General features: G+C 40.0%; 1 protein-coding gene across 4 annotated transcripts; it reads left to right on the forward strand.

Moving 5' to 3' along the window:
* Positions 1-437: 437 nt before the first annotated feature.
* Positions 438-20231, forward strand: me2 (malic enzyme 2, NAD(+)-dependent, mitochondrial). Of its 4 annotated transcripts, none has more exons than XM_085475664.1 (15): positions 438-589; positions 6004-6172; positions 12870-13003; positions 13111-13260; positions 13818-13893; positions 14056-14217; positions 14346-14559; positions 15096-15193; positions 15470-15583; positions 15732-15843; positions 16062-16204; positions 16327-16429; positions 16559-16629; positions 17364-17462; positions 17708-20231. In XM_085475664.1, the coding sequence occupies exons 2-15, from the start codon at positions 6059-6061 to the stop codon at positions 17867-17869; spliced, it is 1752 nt and encodes a 583-aa protein (XP_085331790.1). In that variant the 5' UTR covers positions 438-589; positions 6004-6058; the 3' UTR covers positions 17870-20231. The 4 variants fall into 4 exon arrangements, with proteins under 4 accessions (XP_085331790.1, XP_085331792.1, XP_085331793.1 ...); XM_085475666.1 differs by lacking the exon at positions 438-589 and adding an exon at positions 673-691; XM_085475667.1 differs by lacking the exon at positions 438-589 and adding an exon at positions 1086-1105.
* Positions 20232-20662: the final 431 nt, after the last annotated feature.

Raw genomic sequence — 20662 nt, forward strand, 5'->3', positions numbered from 1 at the left:
ATTACTCCTACAAAAAGTCCCAAGCACTTTCTGGCTGTAATGGTGTGCATTCATGCTCTGTGTTACAATAATGATGCGAAGCTGGCACATGTACAAAGATTACCTTGTTTGCTACAAATGGAAAAATTATTTGGTATCTACACCACATCAAACATTATCCTTCCCATTAGCCGTGGCCTTTTTTTGCTTCTGAAAGAGGTCGCAAACCTAACCTAACAAGAAAAGATCTTTGTACAGTTTGAGTCATAAAGACTGACATTTCACAGACGCTGCATCGAGACAGCTTCCTCTTTGATATCAAATCAACAGATCATTAAAATGTCTGCTGGTTGTTGGAGCTGCTTATGCAGTCTGCCGCTTTAATGCTGCTTTCTAAGCAGCATCTCGTCCAGCTGGCTCGTCCAGCATCTGATTGGTCGAGCGGCCGGGTTCTTCTACAGCGTTTCCTCTCCTCGCGACTCAATCTGGTGTATGTGTGCTGGCAGGCAGGCTAATCCCAGGGTCAGTCCACAGAAGTTAGGCACAGCGAATATCATAAGAGTTGTGCCTAACAGACATTGAACGGCAGTATTATATTACTCAAGAGCAGGTAAGCGGAGTCGTTGTTCTCTAAATTGTAGAAAGTGTGTGTCATTTGAGAACTTCCTGCTTACTGAGCCAAGAGAGATGGCAGCAAGCAGGGCTGTGATGAGTAAGTGACTGCATTTAGCTAAGTCATCCGAATAAAAAGTGCCTAGTGTCGGTGTGCTTAATCAGTTTAGTAGCTTCAGACATTAAGACTTAGGTGACAGAGGTGTTCAAATGACGACACCCTCTGCTTTATTTTAACTTAAAGTTAGCAAAAGGTTAGCTTTTAGCTCCTGTGGTTGTGAGGCTAATGGCTTGCAGTTGTGGTGGATATCAGTTTTTGGGGGGTTTTGTTTTTGAAAGATCTCCAACATGTTATAAGGTCACATTTGGCATTTGCCCCCAATTATCTTCTCATTCCCTTGAGTGTTAAAGCTTGGGACAGTTGAGTATTTCCTTGCCTTTTATTGCAGGTTCTGCTAATATTTAACCTCCACCGGTGGGTTTTTTACGTTCAGTGATCAGACACACTGACAGGGTGAGTGAGAAAGACTGAGAACAATAACCTGTTAGTAAGGCCACACCTAACAGCTGTGTTAAGTCTGTCTGGTCAGTTGAGGAAACTAATAACCTAAAGTATCATCTGTCTTCAAACCACTTTACCCTGATCATGTGAGACCATAAAAGATTTACACTTAAAATCATGCATGTGGGTGAGATTCGGAGCTTGAAAAAAGGTGCCCAGTGTGCACAAGAGGGTGGATACAATGCATGTTATTACATTATGACTGGTTTAGTTAACACAGTTGTTGTTTGCACCTGTTATTATTCCAGAACCAATAAGAAAAGATTTATTAGCAGTTTAAATTGTACTGCCTTATTTGTCTCACCTGTTTACAAAGAAATTAAATTACCAGTACTCCACAGGAAGACAGATGGCAAGTGAGATGCCTGATTTTGAATGGCATTTAATTAAACGTTTCTAAGTTATGGTTTCTAAACTTACAGAGCATCTGTATCTAGCTGCAGTACTGGTGAGCTCATGCTGTACATTTTCTGATCTCAGCACAATTTTGCTATCATTTTGATTCCCATTTAGAGCAGTCCAGGTGCATAATTATAGGCAGGTTTCTTGTCTCCATTCATACTCTGTTTGCAGACAATTACTCCTACAAAAAGTCCCAAGCACTTTCTGGCTGTAATGGTGTGCATTCATGCTCTGTGTTACAATAATGATGCGAAGCTGGCACATGTACAAAGATTACCTTGTTTGCTACAAATGGAAAAATTATTTGGTATCTACACCACATCAAATATTATCCTTCCCATTAGCCGTGGCCTTTTTTTGCTTCTGAAAGAGGTCGCAAACCTAACCTAACAAGAAAAGATCTTTGTACAGTTTGAGTCATAAAGACTGACATTTCACAGACGCTGCATCGAGACAGCTTCCTCTTTGATATCAAATCAACAGATCATTAAAATGTCTGCTGGTTGTTGGAGCTGCTTATGCAGTCTGCCGCTTTAATGCTGCTTTCTAAGCAGCATCTCGTCCAGCTGGCTCCACTTGTTGTTTCCTTCATCCAGACATTATGGTCAAATAGAGGGATACATAATTCAGTGTGAAGTGCTTGAATTTGTAGATCAGAAAAGGATAGGCTAATTTGCTTTTCAGTTGTTTTCTTGTTTTGATATAGCTGCTCATCAGCATAGCATATTGTATTTTTAATATTTGTTTAGCTTAATACAACTTAATTTTGTGTTGGTAATTTTTAATTATGATCAAATGTGGATGAACAAGGAAAGGAAGGAGGCAGGATAATACTGACCGCACACATGAGTGCCTTTTGTCACATTAACTGACACCAACTTTGTTTTTTTGCCAGCTGAGCTCAGCTGCATGTTGTTCCAGGCCGAGAAATGAATACAAATTCTATTTCAAGCCTCACTGGGATTAAATTGCAATGGAAAAATACACTTTGTTAATTCTTATTTCTAATAATCTGCTGTGGTTTCCTTGTGCGTCTTGCATTTCAGTTTAGTATGTTTTTTGCAGAAATGCAAGCCTTGGCTGCTTATTTAAAAGGAACTGATATAGAAACTGCAATGTTGTCAAATTGCATTTCCTGTGACATTAAGGAAGGCTAACAGGAATTTTGCTAGATACAAAAAAATTGTAAGAAGTGGTTTACATCTCTTTTAACATCTTCACAAAATTTAAAGAAGTCCAATCGCTTTCTTTCCAAGTTCTTTACTGGGGTTTTTTTTGTCTGCTTTAGTCTAAAAGTAGTGAAAATCTTTGCATTCCTTCTTGTTTGCAGTCCACATGCCAGGTCATTTCTGCAGTTATTAGTTGGAGTCTTGCTTTCTGTCATGCGATCCCTGTTGTTTGTCTGTCTTTCCCATCGGTCCATTGCTGGATGATTTAAAAATTTTAACTCTGTGGTGAACCCCTGCCCCTCTATGCCACTGCCGTGCTCCCCGGGTCTTTGTGAAAAATTTTCAAACTATTTTTTAGATAAAGTTTTATCTCTTAAATCTACTCTTCCTTTGGTGACTGATAGTATGTCTATTCCTGATTGTTCTGCTACTCTTTATCAATTTGAACCCGTTTCACTCTCTACTCTGAAGCGTCTAATTGATAAACTGAACAATACTAATTTTGTACATGATGTTCTCCCATCCCGTATAGTCAAGGATTGTTTTAATGCAATTGGACCTTGTTTATTGTCCATATTGAACCTTTCCTTGCTTTCTGGCTATGTACCTTCAGCTCTCAAACATGCTATAATTCAACCTGTTCTAAAAAAAAGGAACCTTGATCATAGTGATTTTGCCAACTATAGGCCGATTTCTAAGCTTCCCTTTCTGGCTAAAATTCTTGAGAAGGTGGTTCTGCTTCAACTGCAGACCTACCTGGATGAGAATAATATAAATGATAAATTTCAATCGGCCTTCAAACAACACCACAGCACTGAATCAGCGCTGCTTCGTGTTTTCAATGATCTTTTACTAATGGCTGACAATGGACGCCCCTCTGTCCTAGTGCTATTGGATCTTTCATCGGCATTTGACATGGTTGACCATAACATACTACTGGCGAGACTAGAGCACACTGTAGGCATTAAGGGCGCTGCCTTGGATTGGTTTAAATCCTACCTCTCCAATCGGCTCTCTTCGGTACATCTGGCCACATCCTCTTCTTCGGCTGTACCTGTTTGCTGTGGTGTCCCCCAGGGATCTGTGTTAGGCCCTACCCTTTTCTCATTATACATGCTTCCTTTAAGTGCTATCTTTGAGAAATACCACATTGCTTTTCACTATTATGCGGATGATATCCAGATCTATTTTGAGTTAAACGATGATCTTGCTCTGTCTTTGAATAGCTTCCGAGAATGCATGTGGGAGGTCAAGAAATGGCTTTTGGCAAATACTCTTATCCTTAATGATAAGAAAACCGAAATTATGATTTTTGGTAGTAATGCCCTTCGTGCCAAACTTCGGGATGCCTTTGGTTTTCTCACTAGTTCTTTCTCTGACACTGTTAGGAATCTGGGTGTCTTATTTGACAGCTCATTTACACTTGATAAACAAGTGTCTGCTGTTGTCAGATCTAGTTTTTACCAGCTTCGCCTTATTTCTAAGGCCAGGCACTATATCCCGTATAAAGACCTAGAAAAGCTCATCCACGCCTTTGTAACGTCAAGGCTAGATTACTGTAATTCACTTTATTGTGGTCTCCACTCTTCCCTTTTACATAGATTACAGACAGTTCAGAATGCTGCAGCTCGCATTCTAACCAAAACCAAGAAGTTTGCCCACATTACTCCTGTCCTTGCTGATCTGCACTGGTTGCCTGTCAAATATCGTATTCAATTTCAAATTTTGTTGTTTACTTTTAAAATTACCAATAACACTGCACCAAGCTATCTTAACTCATTCACTGCCATTGACGTCTATAGACGTCAATTGAAAAACTTACGTTGACTGCCATTGACGTCTATAGACGTCAATTACGTTTTCAATGGGAGGGGCTAGAATACAACCTCGGGCAGCTTGTCAGTGAACATCAGACTGCTTGAAATGTATTTTTCACAAAAAGCTCGTTTTCTCCCTTTTTTTGGTCAAAACAGGCATTTTTGGTGGAACCCACCTCTCTTCTACAGCTGATTACTAAAGAACGGAAAATGGTAGAAACAAGCTTTTTTTTTTTTTTGGATGGAAGAAGAGAGTCTGTTCTTCATTTTGGTAGGTTCAGCGTTTATGTGATCATAACACACAGTTTTCTGTGGCTCTTCAAAAATGAGTAAAAATGCTCAAAAACCCTGGCAGTGAATGAGTTAAGGAACTTTTAAACCCATATGCTCCTGCTAGGGCTTTAAGGTCATCCTCACAGTTACTGCTGGTTCAGCCCAGATCTCGACTGAAATCTAGAGGTGATCGATCGTTTGCTCTAGTTGCACCAGAGCTGTGGAACAATCTCCCGATTGGCATCCGGGCATCTGATTCTATTCATTCTTTTAAATCACAGCTAAAAACATATCTTTTTAAACTTGCCTTTTCTACCAGTTAAATGCTGGCTTGCTTGCAGTGACCTATTGACCTATTGTATTAAATTCTCTGCTATCTTTCCATTATTGGTGTCTTTTATCATGGTGGTACAGTCTTACCTTGCTATAACCTATGTGCTGCAGTTTACTCTTATTGGTGGCTTTTATCTGTGAGCATAATTCGTTACCTTTATGTATTTGATGTTAATGTGTGAACTGTTTTATTTTTTTATTGTTTTATGTAAAGCACTTTGGTATGCCCAAGGCTTTTAAATGTGCTCTATAAATAAAGATTGTTGTTGTTGTTGTGATGCCATAGCGATTTATCTTGTTCTGTGTCTTCATGCAGAGCTCATCACGAAAGGGATTATGACAATCTGTCAAAGCTTTGTTTCTTAGAGCGCACACTAAATCGCTTCAGGCCACGTCCAGATTAATGTTGGCCACTGCTTCCAGCATTTGTAATCCTCAAGTGCTGTCCATGCACACAAAGAGGATTCATTGGCTACTGTGAATAGGTGTGTGTGTCTGTAAGCTGACAGCACTGACTGCGGTTAGCTTTATAACGTATTAAGATGTGATAATCTGATACTGTCATATTAAAAGGCTTTGGTAACAGTGCACTGCACGGTTTGACTGTCAGAAACAAGAATAATTAATAGTAAGTCTTTGACTCTAACCTGCCAAAAAGCCCAAATGGTAATGCAACATGTAGACAGTTAAGACTTAACAACTTAAAATCTGAAATGTGTCACCATGGTGATGTAATCACTGTGCTGCACATCAATACTTTTGTCAGTAAAGCTATAATCATTTCTACAGCCAGGTTGTGCATATCATTTGCACATGGTCAGTATTTTTTCATCTTTCCCTGTCTTGTCTCCCTCAGAAACCAGTGGATCTTCTAGAAAGCACCAGTGGACCCACACCGGTGACTGTCTACCATGTTGTCCAGATTAAGGACAACCTGGTCTCTGAGGCCATGCATCTCTCTTTGCAGATGGGTCCACACCAAAGAAAAGGGCAAGCCCCTCATGCTCAGCCCTCGCACCAACAAAGTAGGTGGACCTACCTTGTGTTGGGGTTTTAAGACACGGTGACGACAGCCCGTTTTTGTCTTGATCAATGTTAATTATGTCATTATGTGAAGAAGGATTATTTTTCTCTGTGTGCCTGGACAGAAAATAACTATAATGAATTGTTGAAATGTTATTGTTTGGTTACAGTGTCCAGAAATGAGTAGAAATTTACTGCAAGATGTCATAACAGTGGTTATAATGTAATCTTTTAAATTTTAGGCCTGTATATTTTCCACACGTTTAAATGCCATAGTCTATCCCACTGCAGATGCCAATATCTGTTTATATCTCAGACAATAGAATAGTGGGGAGCTAAGCTTGTGTGTGACTGATATAAACTGGCATAACCATTTTTAGTAGTCTGCAACCAAAATACAAAAGTTGTAAAAGAAGTTTATGCTTCAGTTATTTGTATTCCCATATCTGTAGCTATTGACTATTTATGATGAACGGTGCCTGTCTGTCAATGCCTGTCTAGCACATTGTTATTTGGCTGCTTTCTGAATTTTTCTTTAAGGCGTTTGTGATTTTCGCTGTCTGTTTTAAAATGCTCACAGCAGGGTATCTAGCAGTGCGCATACAAGTGAGACAATTACAGTGTCGTGTATTTGCTAAATTGAAACAACAACAACAACAATCTTTATTTATAGAGCACATTTAAAAGCCTTGGGCATACCAAAGTGCTTTACATAAAACAATAAAAGGTTCAAACATTGATAACGGATAAAAAAAATAAAAAATAACGAGTTATGTTCATAGATAAAAGCTACCAATAAGAATGAATACAGCACATGGGTAATAGCAAGATAAAAGCTGTACCACCATAATAAAAGACACCAATAGAAAGATAGGAGGGAATTAATACAAGAGGTCAATAGGTCACAGCAACCAAACAAACAAACAAACAAACCAGCAATTAAAAGGTGGAGAAGGCAAGTTTAAAAAGATATGTTTTAAGCTGTGATTTAAAAGAATGAATAGAATCAGATGCCCGGATGCCAATCGGGAGATTGTTCCACAGCACAGGTGCAACAAGAGCAAACGATCGATCACCTCTAGTCTTAAGTCGAGATCTGGGCTGAGCCAGCAGTAACTGTGACGATGACCTTAAAGCCCTAGCAGGAGCATAAGGGTTTAAAAGGTCCTTAAGGTAGCTGGGTGCAGTGTTGTTAGTAATTTTAAAAGTAAACAACAAAATTTTAAATTGAATACGATATTTGACAGGCAACCAGTGCAGATCGGCAAGGACAGGAGTAATGTGGGCAAACTTGCTGGTTTTGGTTAGAATGCGAGCTGCAGCATTCTGAACTGTCTGTAATCTCTGTAAAAGGGAAGAGTGGAGACCACAATAAAGTGAATTACAATAGTCTAGCCTCGACGTTACAAAGGCGTGGATGAGCTTTTCGAGATCTTTATGCGGGATATAGCGCCTAGCCTTAGAGATAAGACGAAGCTGGTAAAAACTAGATCTGACAACAGCAGACACTTGTTTGTCAAGTGAAAAGGAGCTGTCAAATAAGACACCCAGATTCCTGACAGTATCAGAGAGAGAACAACTAAGAAAACCAAAGGCATCCCGGAGTTTGGCACGAAGGGCATTACTACCAAAAATCATAATCTCGGTTTTCTTCTCATTAAGGATAAGAGAATTCGACAACAACCACTTCTTGGCCTCAGACATGCATTCTCGGAGGCTATTCAGAGACAGAGCAAGATCGTCGTTTAGCTCAAAATAGAGCTGGATATCATCTGCATAATAGTGATAAGCAATATGGTATTTCTCAAAGATGGCACTTAAAGGAAGCAAGTATAATGAGAAAAGGGTAGGGCCCAGCACAGATCCCTGGGGGACACCACAGCAAACAGGTACAGCCGAGGAAGAGGATGTAGCCAGATGTACCGTAGAGAGCCGATTGGAGAGATAGGATTTAAACCAATCCAGGGCAGCGCCCTTGATGCCTACAGTGTGCTCAAGTCTCACTAATAAGATATTATGGTCAACCATGTCAAATGCCGATGATAGATCCAAAAGCACTAAGACTGAGGGGCGTCCATTGTCAGCCATTAGTAGGAGATCATTGAAAACACGAAGCAATGCTGATTCTGTGCTGTGATGTTGTTTGAAGGCCGATTGAAATTTATCATTTATATTATTCTCATCAAGGTAGGTCTGCAGTTGGAGCAGAACCACCTTCTCAAGTATTTTAGCCAGAAAGGGAAGCTTAGAAATTGGCCTAAAATTGGCAAAATCACTAAGCTCAAGGTTCCTTTTTTTTAGAACGGGTTGGATTATGGCATGCTTGAGAGCTGAAGGTACATAGCCAGAAAGCAAGGAGAAGTTCAATATGGACAATAAACAAGGTCCAATTACACTGAAACAATCCTTAACAATACGGGATGGGAGAGCATCATGTACACAGTTAGTATTGTTCAGTTTATCAATTAGACGCTTCAGAGTGGAGAGAGAAACGGGTTCAAATTGATAAAAAGTGGCCGAACAATCAGGAGTAGACATACAATCAGTCACCAGAGGAAGAGTAGATCTAAGGGATAAAACTTTATCTAAAAAATAGTTTGAGAATTTTCCACAAAGACCCGGGGAAGACAGCAGTGGCATAGAGGGACGGGGGTTCACCACAGAGTTAAAAATTTTAAATAGAATTCGTGGATTATCACCATTAGTGGTAATAATTTTAGAGAGAAAAGCCGCTTTAGCCGTTCTGGCAGCAGTTTGGAACTTCGAGCGGCTAATACGTAAAATATCATAAGAAGACTGAAGTCTATCACTCCTCCACTTCCTCTCATCACGCCGACATATACGTCGTAGGGCACGAACAGAATCATTTAACCAGCATTGTGAGAAAGTTCTAGGGCGTTTCATTTTGATGGGTGCAACAATGTTAAGAATCGAGGAACAGGTGGTAAAAAGAGTATTAGTAGAGTTCTCAAGTGTGTGTGGGGAAGAACAATCCAGCATACTAAATGGGGAGTTAACAAAAGACGTAGTAAAGTTGACCACAGTATTGGCATTAATAGTGCGCGTAGGATAAAGAGGAGAGTTTAGGTATTGTCCAGTATCACCCAGGTCTACATCGAAGATGACCGGGGAATGATCAGAGAGACCAGTATTCCTGATTTCCTTAATGCAAATGTCCACATTGAATGAAAAAACCAAATCAAGGGTGTGGCCTTGAACATGGGTAGGCTCATTCACCCACTGAATAAGATTAAAAGAATCAGTCAGCACAAGAAAGTCTTTAGCCAATTGGTCATTCATACAGCAGACATGAATGTTAAAATCTCCAGAAACAATAACAGAATCATATTTAAAAAGAACGGATCCCAAAAAATCAGCAAATTCAGAGATAAACATCTTATGATATTTAGGCGGACGATAGACCACGACACACAAAGTGGTCCGAGAGCCCGTCAGTTCCAATAGCTGAACTTCAAAACTGGAATAGGTTGGAGAGGATAGCAGCCGTGCATCATGTTTATTATTGAAAACCGAGGCTAAGCCACCACCTCTACCAGTTAGCCTAGGTGAGCTAAAGAAGGCACAGTCAGGAGGTAGAAGCTCAGAGAAGGGGATGAACTCACCCGGAGAAGTCCAGGTCTCCGTTAGAAATAGGACATCCAGTCCCGAGGTGCGAAAAAAGTCATTTAGGAGGAAGGCCTTATTTGAAAGAGACCTGACATTAAATAAGGCCATCCGAATCCGGGGGGCCAGGACCTTTGTAGTAGCCCGTCGCAAGGAGCAAAGGTTGTTATGTTGAACACCGCGGCCAGGCGGTGTTATCCAAAATCGGGCAGAGTGGTAAGCCACTGGGCGAGCAGGGTAGGTTTGAAGGCCGACGGAGCAAATCCAACGGTGGGTTAGCAATCTAGCCGCAGAGTGGCTGCTGAGATAGTGGAAGAAACAGGATAGCTCACGGCTTGTAGAAGGGAAGTCCATAGCCATGGCTCTGATATAAGCCTTAACGCGGACACGGACGCCGCTCCTCCTACCCCGTTTCCTGAAGCGTTTCCTACGGAGCATGGGAAGAGGAGGATAGGTCACATAGGTAGGGGAGACAGGCATCAGGGGGATAGCGGCACCGGCGGTCCCAAGGCAGTCAGGTCGTTGAGAACAGGAAAACCGAAGATTCAGGAGCGTGTCTCTGTCATAAGTTATTAGTGTACAATCACCTAGAGAACATAAAACCAAAGATAAAACAACGAGAAGTACAACGCCAAGGCGAAGACGTGGTCGGAGACGGTCAGCCATGCACACCGGTGCCATCTTGCTTCCACGTAAATGATGCTGTGAAGCATTTGGCTTGGAGGGTTTGATTTTTCAGGAGGTTTGCCAACTACTGAGAGTTACAAGTGATATTTGTAACATGTACATTTTGCTGCTTGAGGTGATTTGACCTTTTGCTAAACTTAGCCCATACCAGATAAATATAGAAATTCCAACCTACATGCAAACTGGACACAGACCAGCTGACCAGTGGTCCCACAAACTGGGGTTTCAACTACTGTTTTTTCAGCCAGTTTTTGAGCTCCTGCATAGCTCCATGCTTGATTTAATAATGGTTTGTAAAAGCAGGCTTGCAATGAAGACTGTATATAGAAAAACACTGATATAAAAGGCCTATAGAGCTGCTTTCAGGTCTGTCAGTACTCCCCTCCTCCCTGACTACCTCACAATACAACTAGCAACCATACCAACCAAGCACTGCCAGACAATATATGGCATGCTGTATTCTAAAGTTAAAGGCATGGGCAAAATGACTGTAATTGGCACCTATTAAAAATCCTGAGTGGGAGTCCGAGAGTTTGCAGGCATCCAGGAAAAGGACACCCACATACATAACTGAGATAATAAGTAAACAGCATTAGATAAAACTTTAAAATCCATTTATTTATTTGCTCAAATTAAAATTATTGCATTATAGTAAATTCTCTACAAATTGAGTTTATGTACTTGCACTCAAGAAAGAGGCACAAACCTAATTCCATGGTTTGGTTCGGCATTTTTTTTAAAAAAAATTTTTTTAAAGTCAACTTGAAATTCTTCTTGCATTAAAAGTCTCAGTTTCTAAACGAGAACATGCCAGCTGGTTCTAGATTACAAATATAAGAGCAGTACTTGATGTGACTTGCATCAGCAGTGTACTGTAGCAGTAAAGGTCACTGTGTTTGAAATGTAGTCTGGTATGACTGTTAAAAGGGCTAGGATCTCAAATTCCTTCACCCTAAATGTAGGGTGAGCTGTGCAGGGAAAGTGTTCACTGTACAGAATGTATTAATACCTTTATCCAGTATATTCCTGTCTTGGAAGTGTTGAAATTGCATTTCTAAAGTGCTAATCATGGGCTTGCTCAAGATGGTCTTTCATAGGGAAGTGCTCAGCTCCTGAAATCTTACAAAAATGTTACTTTCAATTTTATGCAAAAGGACAAATGCTAGATTAAGGTGTTTGCAGCATGTGGCATTGCGCTGAAAGGAACTGATTGGTAGAGCTGTGTGAAGTGAAATGCTCTATCAGCATGACTAAGCATTTTTCGAGGGGAGCCCCAGCATTCATCATTCTGACAAAATAATCCGCCCCCTTCTGCAGCCCCAGGCATGGCGGCCTCTTTGTTACGCCCATATTTCAGTCAGATAGGAGCTTGTACACTGCAGGGACATGCAAACACATTGCATCCACCTCTCACCTCCCCCATCCTCTCATTTAAAAATTGGGGTGTTTCAGCCCACAGTGGTCTTCATTGGTTTCTTTGAGGCTACTCCTCCTCCTCCACTACTACCCCCACTCTCCGTCCGTCTTTGTCCTGCTGCAAAATTGCTTTCGTTTTGTTTTTCTTCATTCCGTCAGCCTGAATTTATTTCTGTAAATGCTGAAAAGGTAAACTCAGTTAAAGGTCCCATAATGAGGCAGTGCACCGTCTAAACAAACTCCATTACAGTACATGAACAGTTAGTCCAGAAACTGCTATATTTTATAAAGAACAGGACAGAAATGTGGTATGCCTTAGCCATGAGTAGGGGGATGGTTGACATAAACAAATAAAGCCCTGCCCCCAACTACAGGTTGCAGGAGGAGTCCTGTTTTTTATGGTTTGCCAGTAAATTTCACAAAAACGGTCCTGTTAAGAAATGGCTACAGCAGACTTTGATGTCAGACGGTTACAGGGGGTGTTGCGTTAGTACTTTTAGCGTCCCAAGTAGAGGTTGATAATAGACGCAATATACAGTAGTGTGCAAAAATCTTGACTCACCCATTATTTCTTAATATTTTGCTAGAAAAATGGGAACTAGGTGGAGCAATTTATTGAAGCAAGTGCAGATTTATATGAACATGTCTTATAAACACAAGGCCACCTTTTATTCTATAATACAGGCTGAACTCTCAGACAAGTTTTCTTTCAATTTCTTTAAGTAGTCTGAAGAATGAAAACAACCCTGACCACACACATTAAAAATACCCCTCATATTATTCATGAGAGTGCAGGCAGGGTCGAGCGGGTGGAGGCAAGTGTCAGAGGTGATTTGTGACAGAAGGATAGCAGTAAGAGTGGAAAAAGATGGTGGTGAGACCTGCTGTGTGTGGTTTGGAGACGGTGGCAGTCAGGAAAAGAAATGCAGAGCTGAAGAAGCTAAAATGTCATGTTTTTGTGTTCCTCCACAGGGTATGGCCTTTTCCCTTCAGGAGCGTCAGATTTTGGGGATACATGGTCTGCTGCCTCCCAAAGTGGAGACTCAGGAAATTCAGGCCCTGCGCTTTCAGAAAAATCTCAAAAAGCTGCACGATCCCCTGGAGAAGTAAGGATGCATTTTTCTTGTTGTACTGGAAAGCGTAAACATGTTTTTAAATAAAAACCGAGCATTTGTCTTCCTGTACACAGCTTAACTTTTCTTTTTCCATACAGGTACATCTACCTGATGGGCATCCAGGAAAGGAATGAGAATCTTTTCTATAGGGTGTTGATGGAAGACATAGAGGAGCTGATGCCGATTGTTTACACTCCCACTGTAGGGCTTGCCTGTACGCAGTATGGACATATCTTTAGAAGACCAAAGTAAGGCCTTAGCAGATAATTTGAGTTTTTAATGTAGGTTTTGTTGCTCCAGTTCTACACAGCCAGGTATTTTGTCGCTGGGAGGAAATCGTCCAGAGGTGTGCAGAAAAGCTTGATATGGAAGAGAAGAGAGATTGCTATATGTCTTGACACAGCATATTGACAGCCAGTTCTGAAGGCTATATCCTTACAAGGACAAATAATACTGTGTTCATGTCTGAGATTGTCTATCCAAATATGGCTAACACAGCTCTTATCTTCAGTCTAAAGGAGCAGGAATGTTATGTATGCAAGATCCTATTGATTCTTCTAAAATTAGGACAGAAGCTCCTTTCAGGCGAGACCTTTGAGACCTTACCAAGTGAAGGGAGACCTGCTTTAGTCAGGAAAAGCTCTTACGTGTTTTATTTTTGATGGCAGGCGTATTGAATCTTATGCACATAATGTTAAAAAGTGGTTTTATGCTGAAGATGCATTTTCTTTTTCTGCTTAGTTAAAGTTAGGATTTAATCACGATTGCTGCAATAGCTAAACTGTCATCCTGTTTATCTCTCTAGAGGCCTGTTTATCTCCATTCTGGACAGAGGACATATCCGCTCCATCCTTGACAACTGGCCAGACACTAATGTTGCAGTAAGTCTCAAAATCCTCACTATAGTAAAACCTTTTCAGATATTACATTGGAAAAAAAGTCTAAAAATATGTCATAAAGATATGACAGTTGCTTATAAATATGTCAAATTTTAATCTTCAGTTTTCCAACTAATGTGCTTCCTCCATCTCTTCTTTGTGTAGGTAGTAGTAGTAACTGATGGAGAGCGTATCTTGGGATTAGGGGACCTGGGTGTTTATGGAATGGGAATACCTGTTGGGAAACTTTGCCTGTACACTGCCTGTGCTGGCATCAGACCTGAGAAATGTCTCCCTGTGGTGATCGATGTTGGGACGGATAACGAGGTAGGAAGGCTAGGTGTTGGTTTTTTGTTTTGTTTTTTTTCTTTCTGTTTATTGCATGTGTGAGAGAAGAGAAATATAATAACTGTGTTTACTTTGGCTTCTCATGGTTGCCCTTGTCCTCCCGTTAGACTCTCCTTAAGGATCCGCTTTACATGGGGCTGTACCAGAAGCGAGACCGCTCCCAAGCATATGACGATCTCATTGATGAGTTCATGGAAGCTGTCGTGGACAAATACGGGCAGGACACGCTGATCCAGTTTGAAGACTTTGGGAACCACAACGCGTTCCGCTTCCTTAGAAAGTACAGGGAGAAGTACTGCACCTTCAACGATGACATCCAAGGTTCACACATAACCCCTGACACAGCACTTTGAGACTACTGTAGTTAAATAGGTGCAGATAATGTCTACCTTGTTGTATGACTCTGTCGTCCTAATTCACATTCAGGTTACACCACACAAAGTGCTTAACTTACAGTTTTATGTTTATGTATTTTTCCAGCTGATTCAAAGGCTCAAAGTTTAGCAATATTTACAGATCGGAGTATTTCCTAAGAACAGTTCTATAAGATTTGCAAGTTTAGGCCCATCCATACAAATGACTTACGGCCTTAACTGTTAAGTTACTGGAGCTGTTTCTAAAAGGATCGCTGCTTTATTAGAGTCCACCTGAAACTCAATGTAAATTTTTATTGTTGGATTAAATTACTGTGGAGCATTTCAGAAATCATCTGTTGTGAGTGATGCTGAAATAAGATGCATTCATGAGCTGTTTTCCTTGAAAATCTTTCTGATTTTAGACAAATTATCATGAGTGTTTGGATGTCTTTGAGGCAGAGACTCGATTGTTTACTCTTCTGTTTGTCTACATGTTTCCAGGCACTGCGTCTGTAGCTCTTGGCGGTCTGTTAGCAGCTCAGAGAGCAGTTGGCAAACCCATCACTGAACACCGGGTGCTGTTCCTGGGAGCAGGAGAGGTAAGCTGATATTCATCGTTTTAATCAATTGAACTTCTCAAGATTTTCTTTGTTTTTTTGTTCTCTTGACTTTGCTATATGAAAGTTACGTATTTGAAAATGGCAAAAAAGGCACAATTGGAAGAAGCGTACTGTTCCCGACTGACCACAAACAGAACAAAAAACCTGAGGAGTTGCTCCATTGTCTATTTAGAGAATAATCGTTCATGTTTTCTTTGTGTAAATTTTTTTGTGTTTTTATTTTGTTTATTCATTCTTTTATTTATTATTTGGTAGGCTGCCCTTGGAATTGCCAATCTGATTGTGATGGCCATGATGGAGACGGGAATGACCCAAGCTGAGGCCAGGAAGAAAATCTGGATGTATGATAAAGATGGCTTACTTGTAAAGGTAAGTGTGTGACACAGGAATTTATAATAAGAAAATGATACAATTTTGTCTACTTTCCTGGCTGGTCCACGGTCTAAACAGTCAACGGCATTTTCACTGAACAAGTGTTTATTAGTAATTGTGTCTAATGTGTCACATGTGACTCCAGGGCAGACAGCAGGGAACTGACTCTAACCAGGAAGCATTTACCCATGAGAGTCCAGGGGATGTACAGAGCTTCCTAGATGCTGTCAATGCCATCAAACCTACAGCTATCATTGGTGTGGACCTTTAATTTATTAATTTATTTTTTTGTATTCATATAATTGTAGCCTTGTAGCACTGCTTGCCAACCAGAAAGAATTATACAAATATCTATTTTATTAAAATATTGTTTGTTAATAATAAACAATAAACTCAGTCAGTTACAAAAAGGTTGTAGTCTTATTTCAGACCTTCTTTGAACAGTAATAATAAATCAGTCTCTCCTTTTTTCCAGGTGTGGCAGGAGCTGGACGTCTGTTTACCCATGATGTCATCAAGTCCATGGGAACCCTGAATGAACGGCCAATCATCTTTGCCCTGAGCAACCCAACCAATAAAGCAGAGTGCACAGCAGAGGAGGCCTACACTCTGACAGATGTACACATTTTTTTTTCTAGGCTTAACTTTTTTCCTCTTTTTTGACAAACTCTTAAGTTATGCATTCAGATTGTGTTTTTCCTACCTCATCACCTCTCAAGATTTGTTTCTGTGTCTCACAGGGAAGATGTCTTTTTGCGAGCGGCAGCCCTTTCGGTCCAGTGACTCTGAGCGATGGTCGCATCCTTACACCAGGACAAGGGAACAACGCTTACATTTTTCCAGGTGAGAGGGGGAAAAAAAATTGATTATTCATTATTTACATTAAATGCAGCACTCTTAAGATGGTATGAATTGCATTACATCCTGCAAATTTGAATGCAGTATGTTGTAATTGGTCTTCATGCATTTCAGGCGTGGGCCTGGCTGTGATCCTGAGTGGAGTGAGACACATCAGTGACACGGTTTTCTTAGAGGCTGCCAAGGTCTGAAGACACTACTAAATATTTTTCTACCTGTTCTTTAAGTTCATCTTTAACTTTTCCCTCACTCCATCCTGTATTGTCTTGCTGACTCTTTCATGTATGCATATTCTTCATACAGTTTCTTCCCAAAGCCCATAACCACCCTTATATCCATCCATATATACATAACACTATTTATTACATATTTACTTTTTTACACTGGTTTGTATATTCGTACATTTTATATATTTTTTTTCTCTGTTAATACTGTTCATATGTATATAGTGCTGCAAAACTGACCCCCCCAGCATGTTTGCACTGAGTAGGAGATGCTCTGTATCTCATTGTACAATTATATAGTGACAATAAAGGCATTCTGTTCTTCTATTCTATATTCACTATATGCTCATCTCAGCCCTGTTTAACCCTTCGATGTCTCCTCTTCCCTCTCTTTTTAGACTGGCATAACAGATGAAGAGCTTCTCTTTGCTGGGCTGCATTTGATACATTAACACTAATCAGTGCAACAGATGATCACTGTGCTTTGTTGCCAGTGTTTTTGTTACTGTTCAGTGTCAGAAACACTGATTTGCATGGTGTTAATAGTACTAGAAGGGGTTTGATTACTTTTGTAATTACAACTGGCCAAAATCACATGACTAGTGTGGGTAGACAAACAGTAGTAGTAGTTTTGTCTGGTTTTTGTGACCTAGAAATTATTCTTTATTGTAAATGCAATCTTATGTTCCTTTCAGACACTTGCAGAGCAGCTGACAGATAAAGAGCTTGCAGAAGGCAGACTCTACCCTCCTCTGTCCAACATCAGGGAGGTCTCTATCCAGATGGCTGTCAAGGTAAGCCTCCTCCAGTTTAAATTTTGGTTATTGTCAAGGTCAGTTTACATATTAACAGTCTCCAAGAAATAATCTCTGTGTTCAACGGATTTTTTTTTTTTGAAAAAAGAAATTCATGCCCTGCAGCCGGACAAACCGTAACATAACCTATCAAACACTGTTCTCCTTTTGGTCAAAGTCATGTTGTAGTTCCTGTGTCACTCCTTACGTTTGGTCAGTGATAAATTTTCTCTTTCCCACTAAAGGTGGTGGAGTATCTCTATGCTAAAGGCATGGCGTTCCACTACCCTGAGCCAGTGGACAAGGACGCCTTTGTGCGGGCTACTGTCTGGAAGACCGACTATGAATCTTTCCTGCCGGACACCTATGATTGGCCAGGTGTCAACTTTAGCCCCAAGTCCATCTAGAAATAGGGCACACTCACTGTGGCTCATGTCATAATGGCCTTCTCTTCCTTTTTTTCCTGCTTTATACCTAATCACAGATTTTGTAAGATTGCCTTACTTTAAACATATGCTTAAAAATAGACCACAGTAGCCATGCTGCTACATTTTCACCAAACCAGTCTTATTGGATCTGTGAACAGTCAAAGTGGAAAGTGAAGAGAAGGGCATTGAAATGAGATCAGCCATTCTCATTTTAAATTACACTTCTCCATTATGTGCATAATGTAGAAACCTGCACAAAGCCAGATGGCCACCTGGTGGTGGAAATGGGCAGTGGTTACATCTATTTTCCATGCTGCTCCATCAAAAACTCAGCACTAAATTTGCATAAATTTCATGAATTTTTTTTCCCATTAATTTTTAAGATGTTATTGTTTCACTGTATCTGTAATCTAATAATGACTAATCTGTCATTTTGTTGTGTACATTTCTGATATTTGCTGTCTTCAGTTAGCACGCACAAACTCCATTCTTTACTTGTACTCCGTCTTCTAGTATTCTTGCAAGCTTGCAAGAAATGACCTCAATTTCATAACATTTAGTAATATCCGGTATGTATTTGTGTATTGCCTTTGTCCACCTTAAATAAGGCTCTGGTCAGTTTTCCTCTTCTCATTAATACCCAGTATAAGACATCTAGCAGAGCAGAGGACTGAAGAGGAGAGCCTTTCTGTTAGAGGCAAACAAAGACCGATTCACTAAAATTGAGATTTTCTGAAGGGAAAATACATGAAAGTTATATATTTTAAAAAAAAATGTAGGCAGACAACCTTTTAACATCCACTCCAGCCTTTTGTTTGTTTGATTAATTGTGTCACCTAATATTTATTTCTTTGAATTCATGTTTTTTTTTTTTTTTTTGTATTCAACTGTTTTGAAAAGCCTCTCTTCAACACTCCTTAAGGAATGGTCTCATGAAGAATGTATCCCTTAAAATGAACAATTTTGCTTAAGTGTTATATGAATACTTAAGAAAATATGTGCAGTATATAATCATTAGATACTCATTTATGTTGTTAAATGAACTTTTTTGGTCTGATGCGCAGTGTGTGGCATTGAGGTATGTTGGTTTTACTACTATTGTTTCGTCTGAGCAGACTGTACAAACTCACAGGCCAAGCTTCTCTTCAGTGTTATGATCCACCACGAGGTTAAAACACAGGTTATGTATTCTAGCACAAGTGCTCCTCATGTAATAAGTCTTTTTTGACTCAGCCAAGTGATGTAAACTGAACTGTTTGAAAATATTATTGGGATTAGAAAATATTGACTGAAAAGCCCTGGTTGATTAAGTCCTTCGTACTGAATAGCAATGGTGCCTAAGCACTGTATAGACTGGCAAAATATCTTTGTGATAAAGTGCAAGTCGGCTATACAGTGTACAAATCCACGTGTCAGTTTGATGTACTGACCTAATACCAGTAGGACACACTGCTGACCGTTAACCTGCTGAGGTTCTCTGTTAGCGCTTTGTTTTTGCTCAGTTCTGTGACAGATTGCTGCATTGTAATAGCAAATAAACTAAAGGTATACCACAGTGTTTCATGTAAAATGCAGGATTCAATCTATGCTCTGATCATATTTCTAAGACTTTAAACTGCTTTATGACAGGGGCATTGGCAGCATTGCACATTGGTCTTCAGAGATGTGTGTAAAATGGAGATGGTTGACAGGTTAAAGAAAGAAAATGAGTATTTTAACAAGGAGAGGGCACCTACATCAGGATAGAAGTGCTTCATGGTTCATATGCAGTGAATGCTCCCTGTAACCATGCCAGCAAAAAGCCGCCTTCTTTTTCCTTTAAATTGTCATCCATCGATTTACACTGTAAAACTTTAACTCAAGGGCCTTCCAACCGCATACATTTAAGTGCCTGCACAAATTACAGTGTCCCTTCATAGTCACTCCCATGCCTCATTAAGTTAACCATGCAGATAGCCACACTATAATTATTGACATTATTGTTTTGTTATGAAATGGTGTAACTGTAGCATTGAGCATACAGTGCTTTCTCTAATAAATGTTAGATTTAATGCAAACTTTTCAGTGGTTTAATGATATGTAAACACTGTAATGTCATCGGTGTGTTGCTCACGTGTTTGTTAAGATGTTGACTGTAATTGTCCAGTTTGAGGTTTTTGCTGTTTTGTTCGATGAGTGGTTAGTTCATGTGACTCTTAGTGGTTTCAGTATTCATAAGTATTCCCATGCAGTCTGACACTGATTTTTGGTGCAGTCATGTTTGTATACCAGAGTGCAGTATGTTTGTTTTATTATACTTGAGGTGTGAAAACTCCAGAATAAAACCAATTTTTACATCGGCTCCCTTGTCTTTCAATTTATTATTAATTTTTTTAATCCCATTTATTTTTCTTCCTTTTCTTTCTTAACAGATTCATCTTTTAAACTGCTTTTAACAGGCAGTTTACTACAGTGACCTCCTTTTTGAACCCTTACTGAATTCTCTCTATATTCTCACTATAATTTAATCCTGCTGATACCAAAGTACGTTCGTCTAAACAGCTAGCTGTGTCCAGTTGTTAGGAGGACGATGCATGAGTCCGCTTTGAGTCAACAACTGGAATGTATTTTGTGGACCACTTAAAGAGGACACTAACAGTTTTCATGGCTGCATTACCGAATGCATCAAATTGTAAACATGCCAACTTACCAGCCCAGGACTGCATGCTGCTTTGAGAACAATAAGACTTGGATCACTACTGATCTTAACTGCTTAATAAAAAGAAGAAAGCT

The sequence above is a fragment of the Copadichromis virginalis genome, linkage group LG12 (assembly GCF_057382275.1).
Source record: "Copadichromis virginalis isolate Kocher_CV1m ecotype Utaka linkage group LG12, C_Virginalis_male_GT1.1, whole genome shotgun sequence".
Taxonomy (NCBI): Eukaryota; Metazoa; Chordata; class Actinopteri; order Cichliformes; family Cichlidae; genus Copadichromis; species Copadichromis virginalis.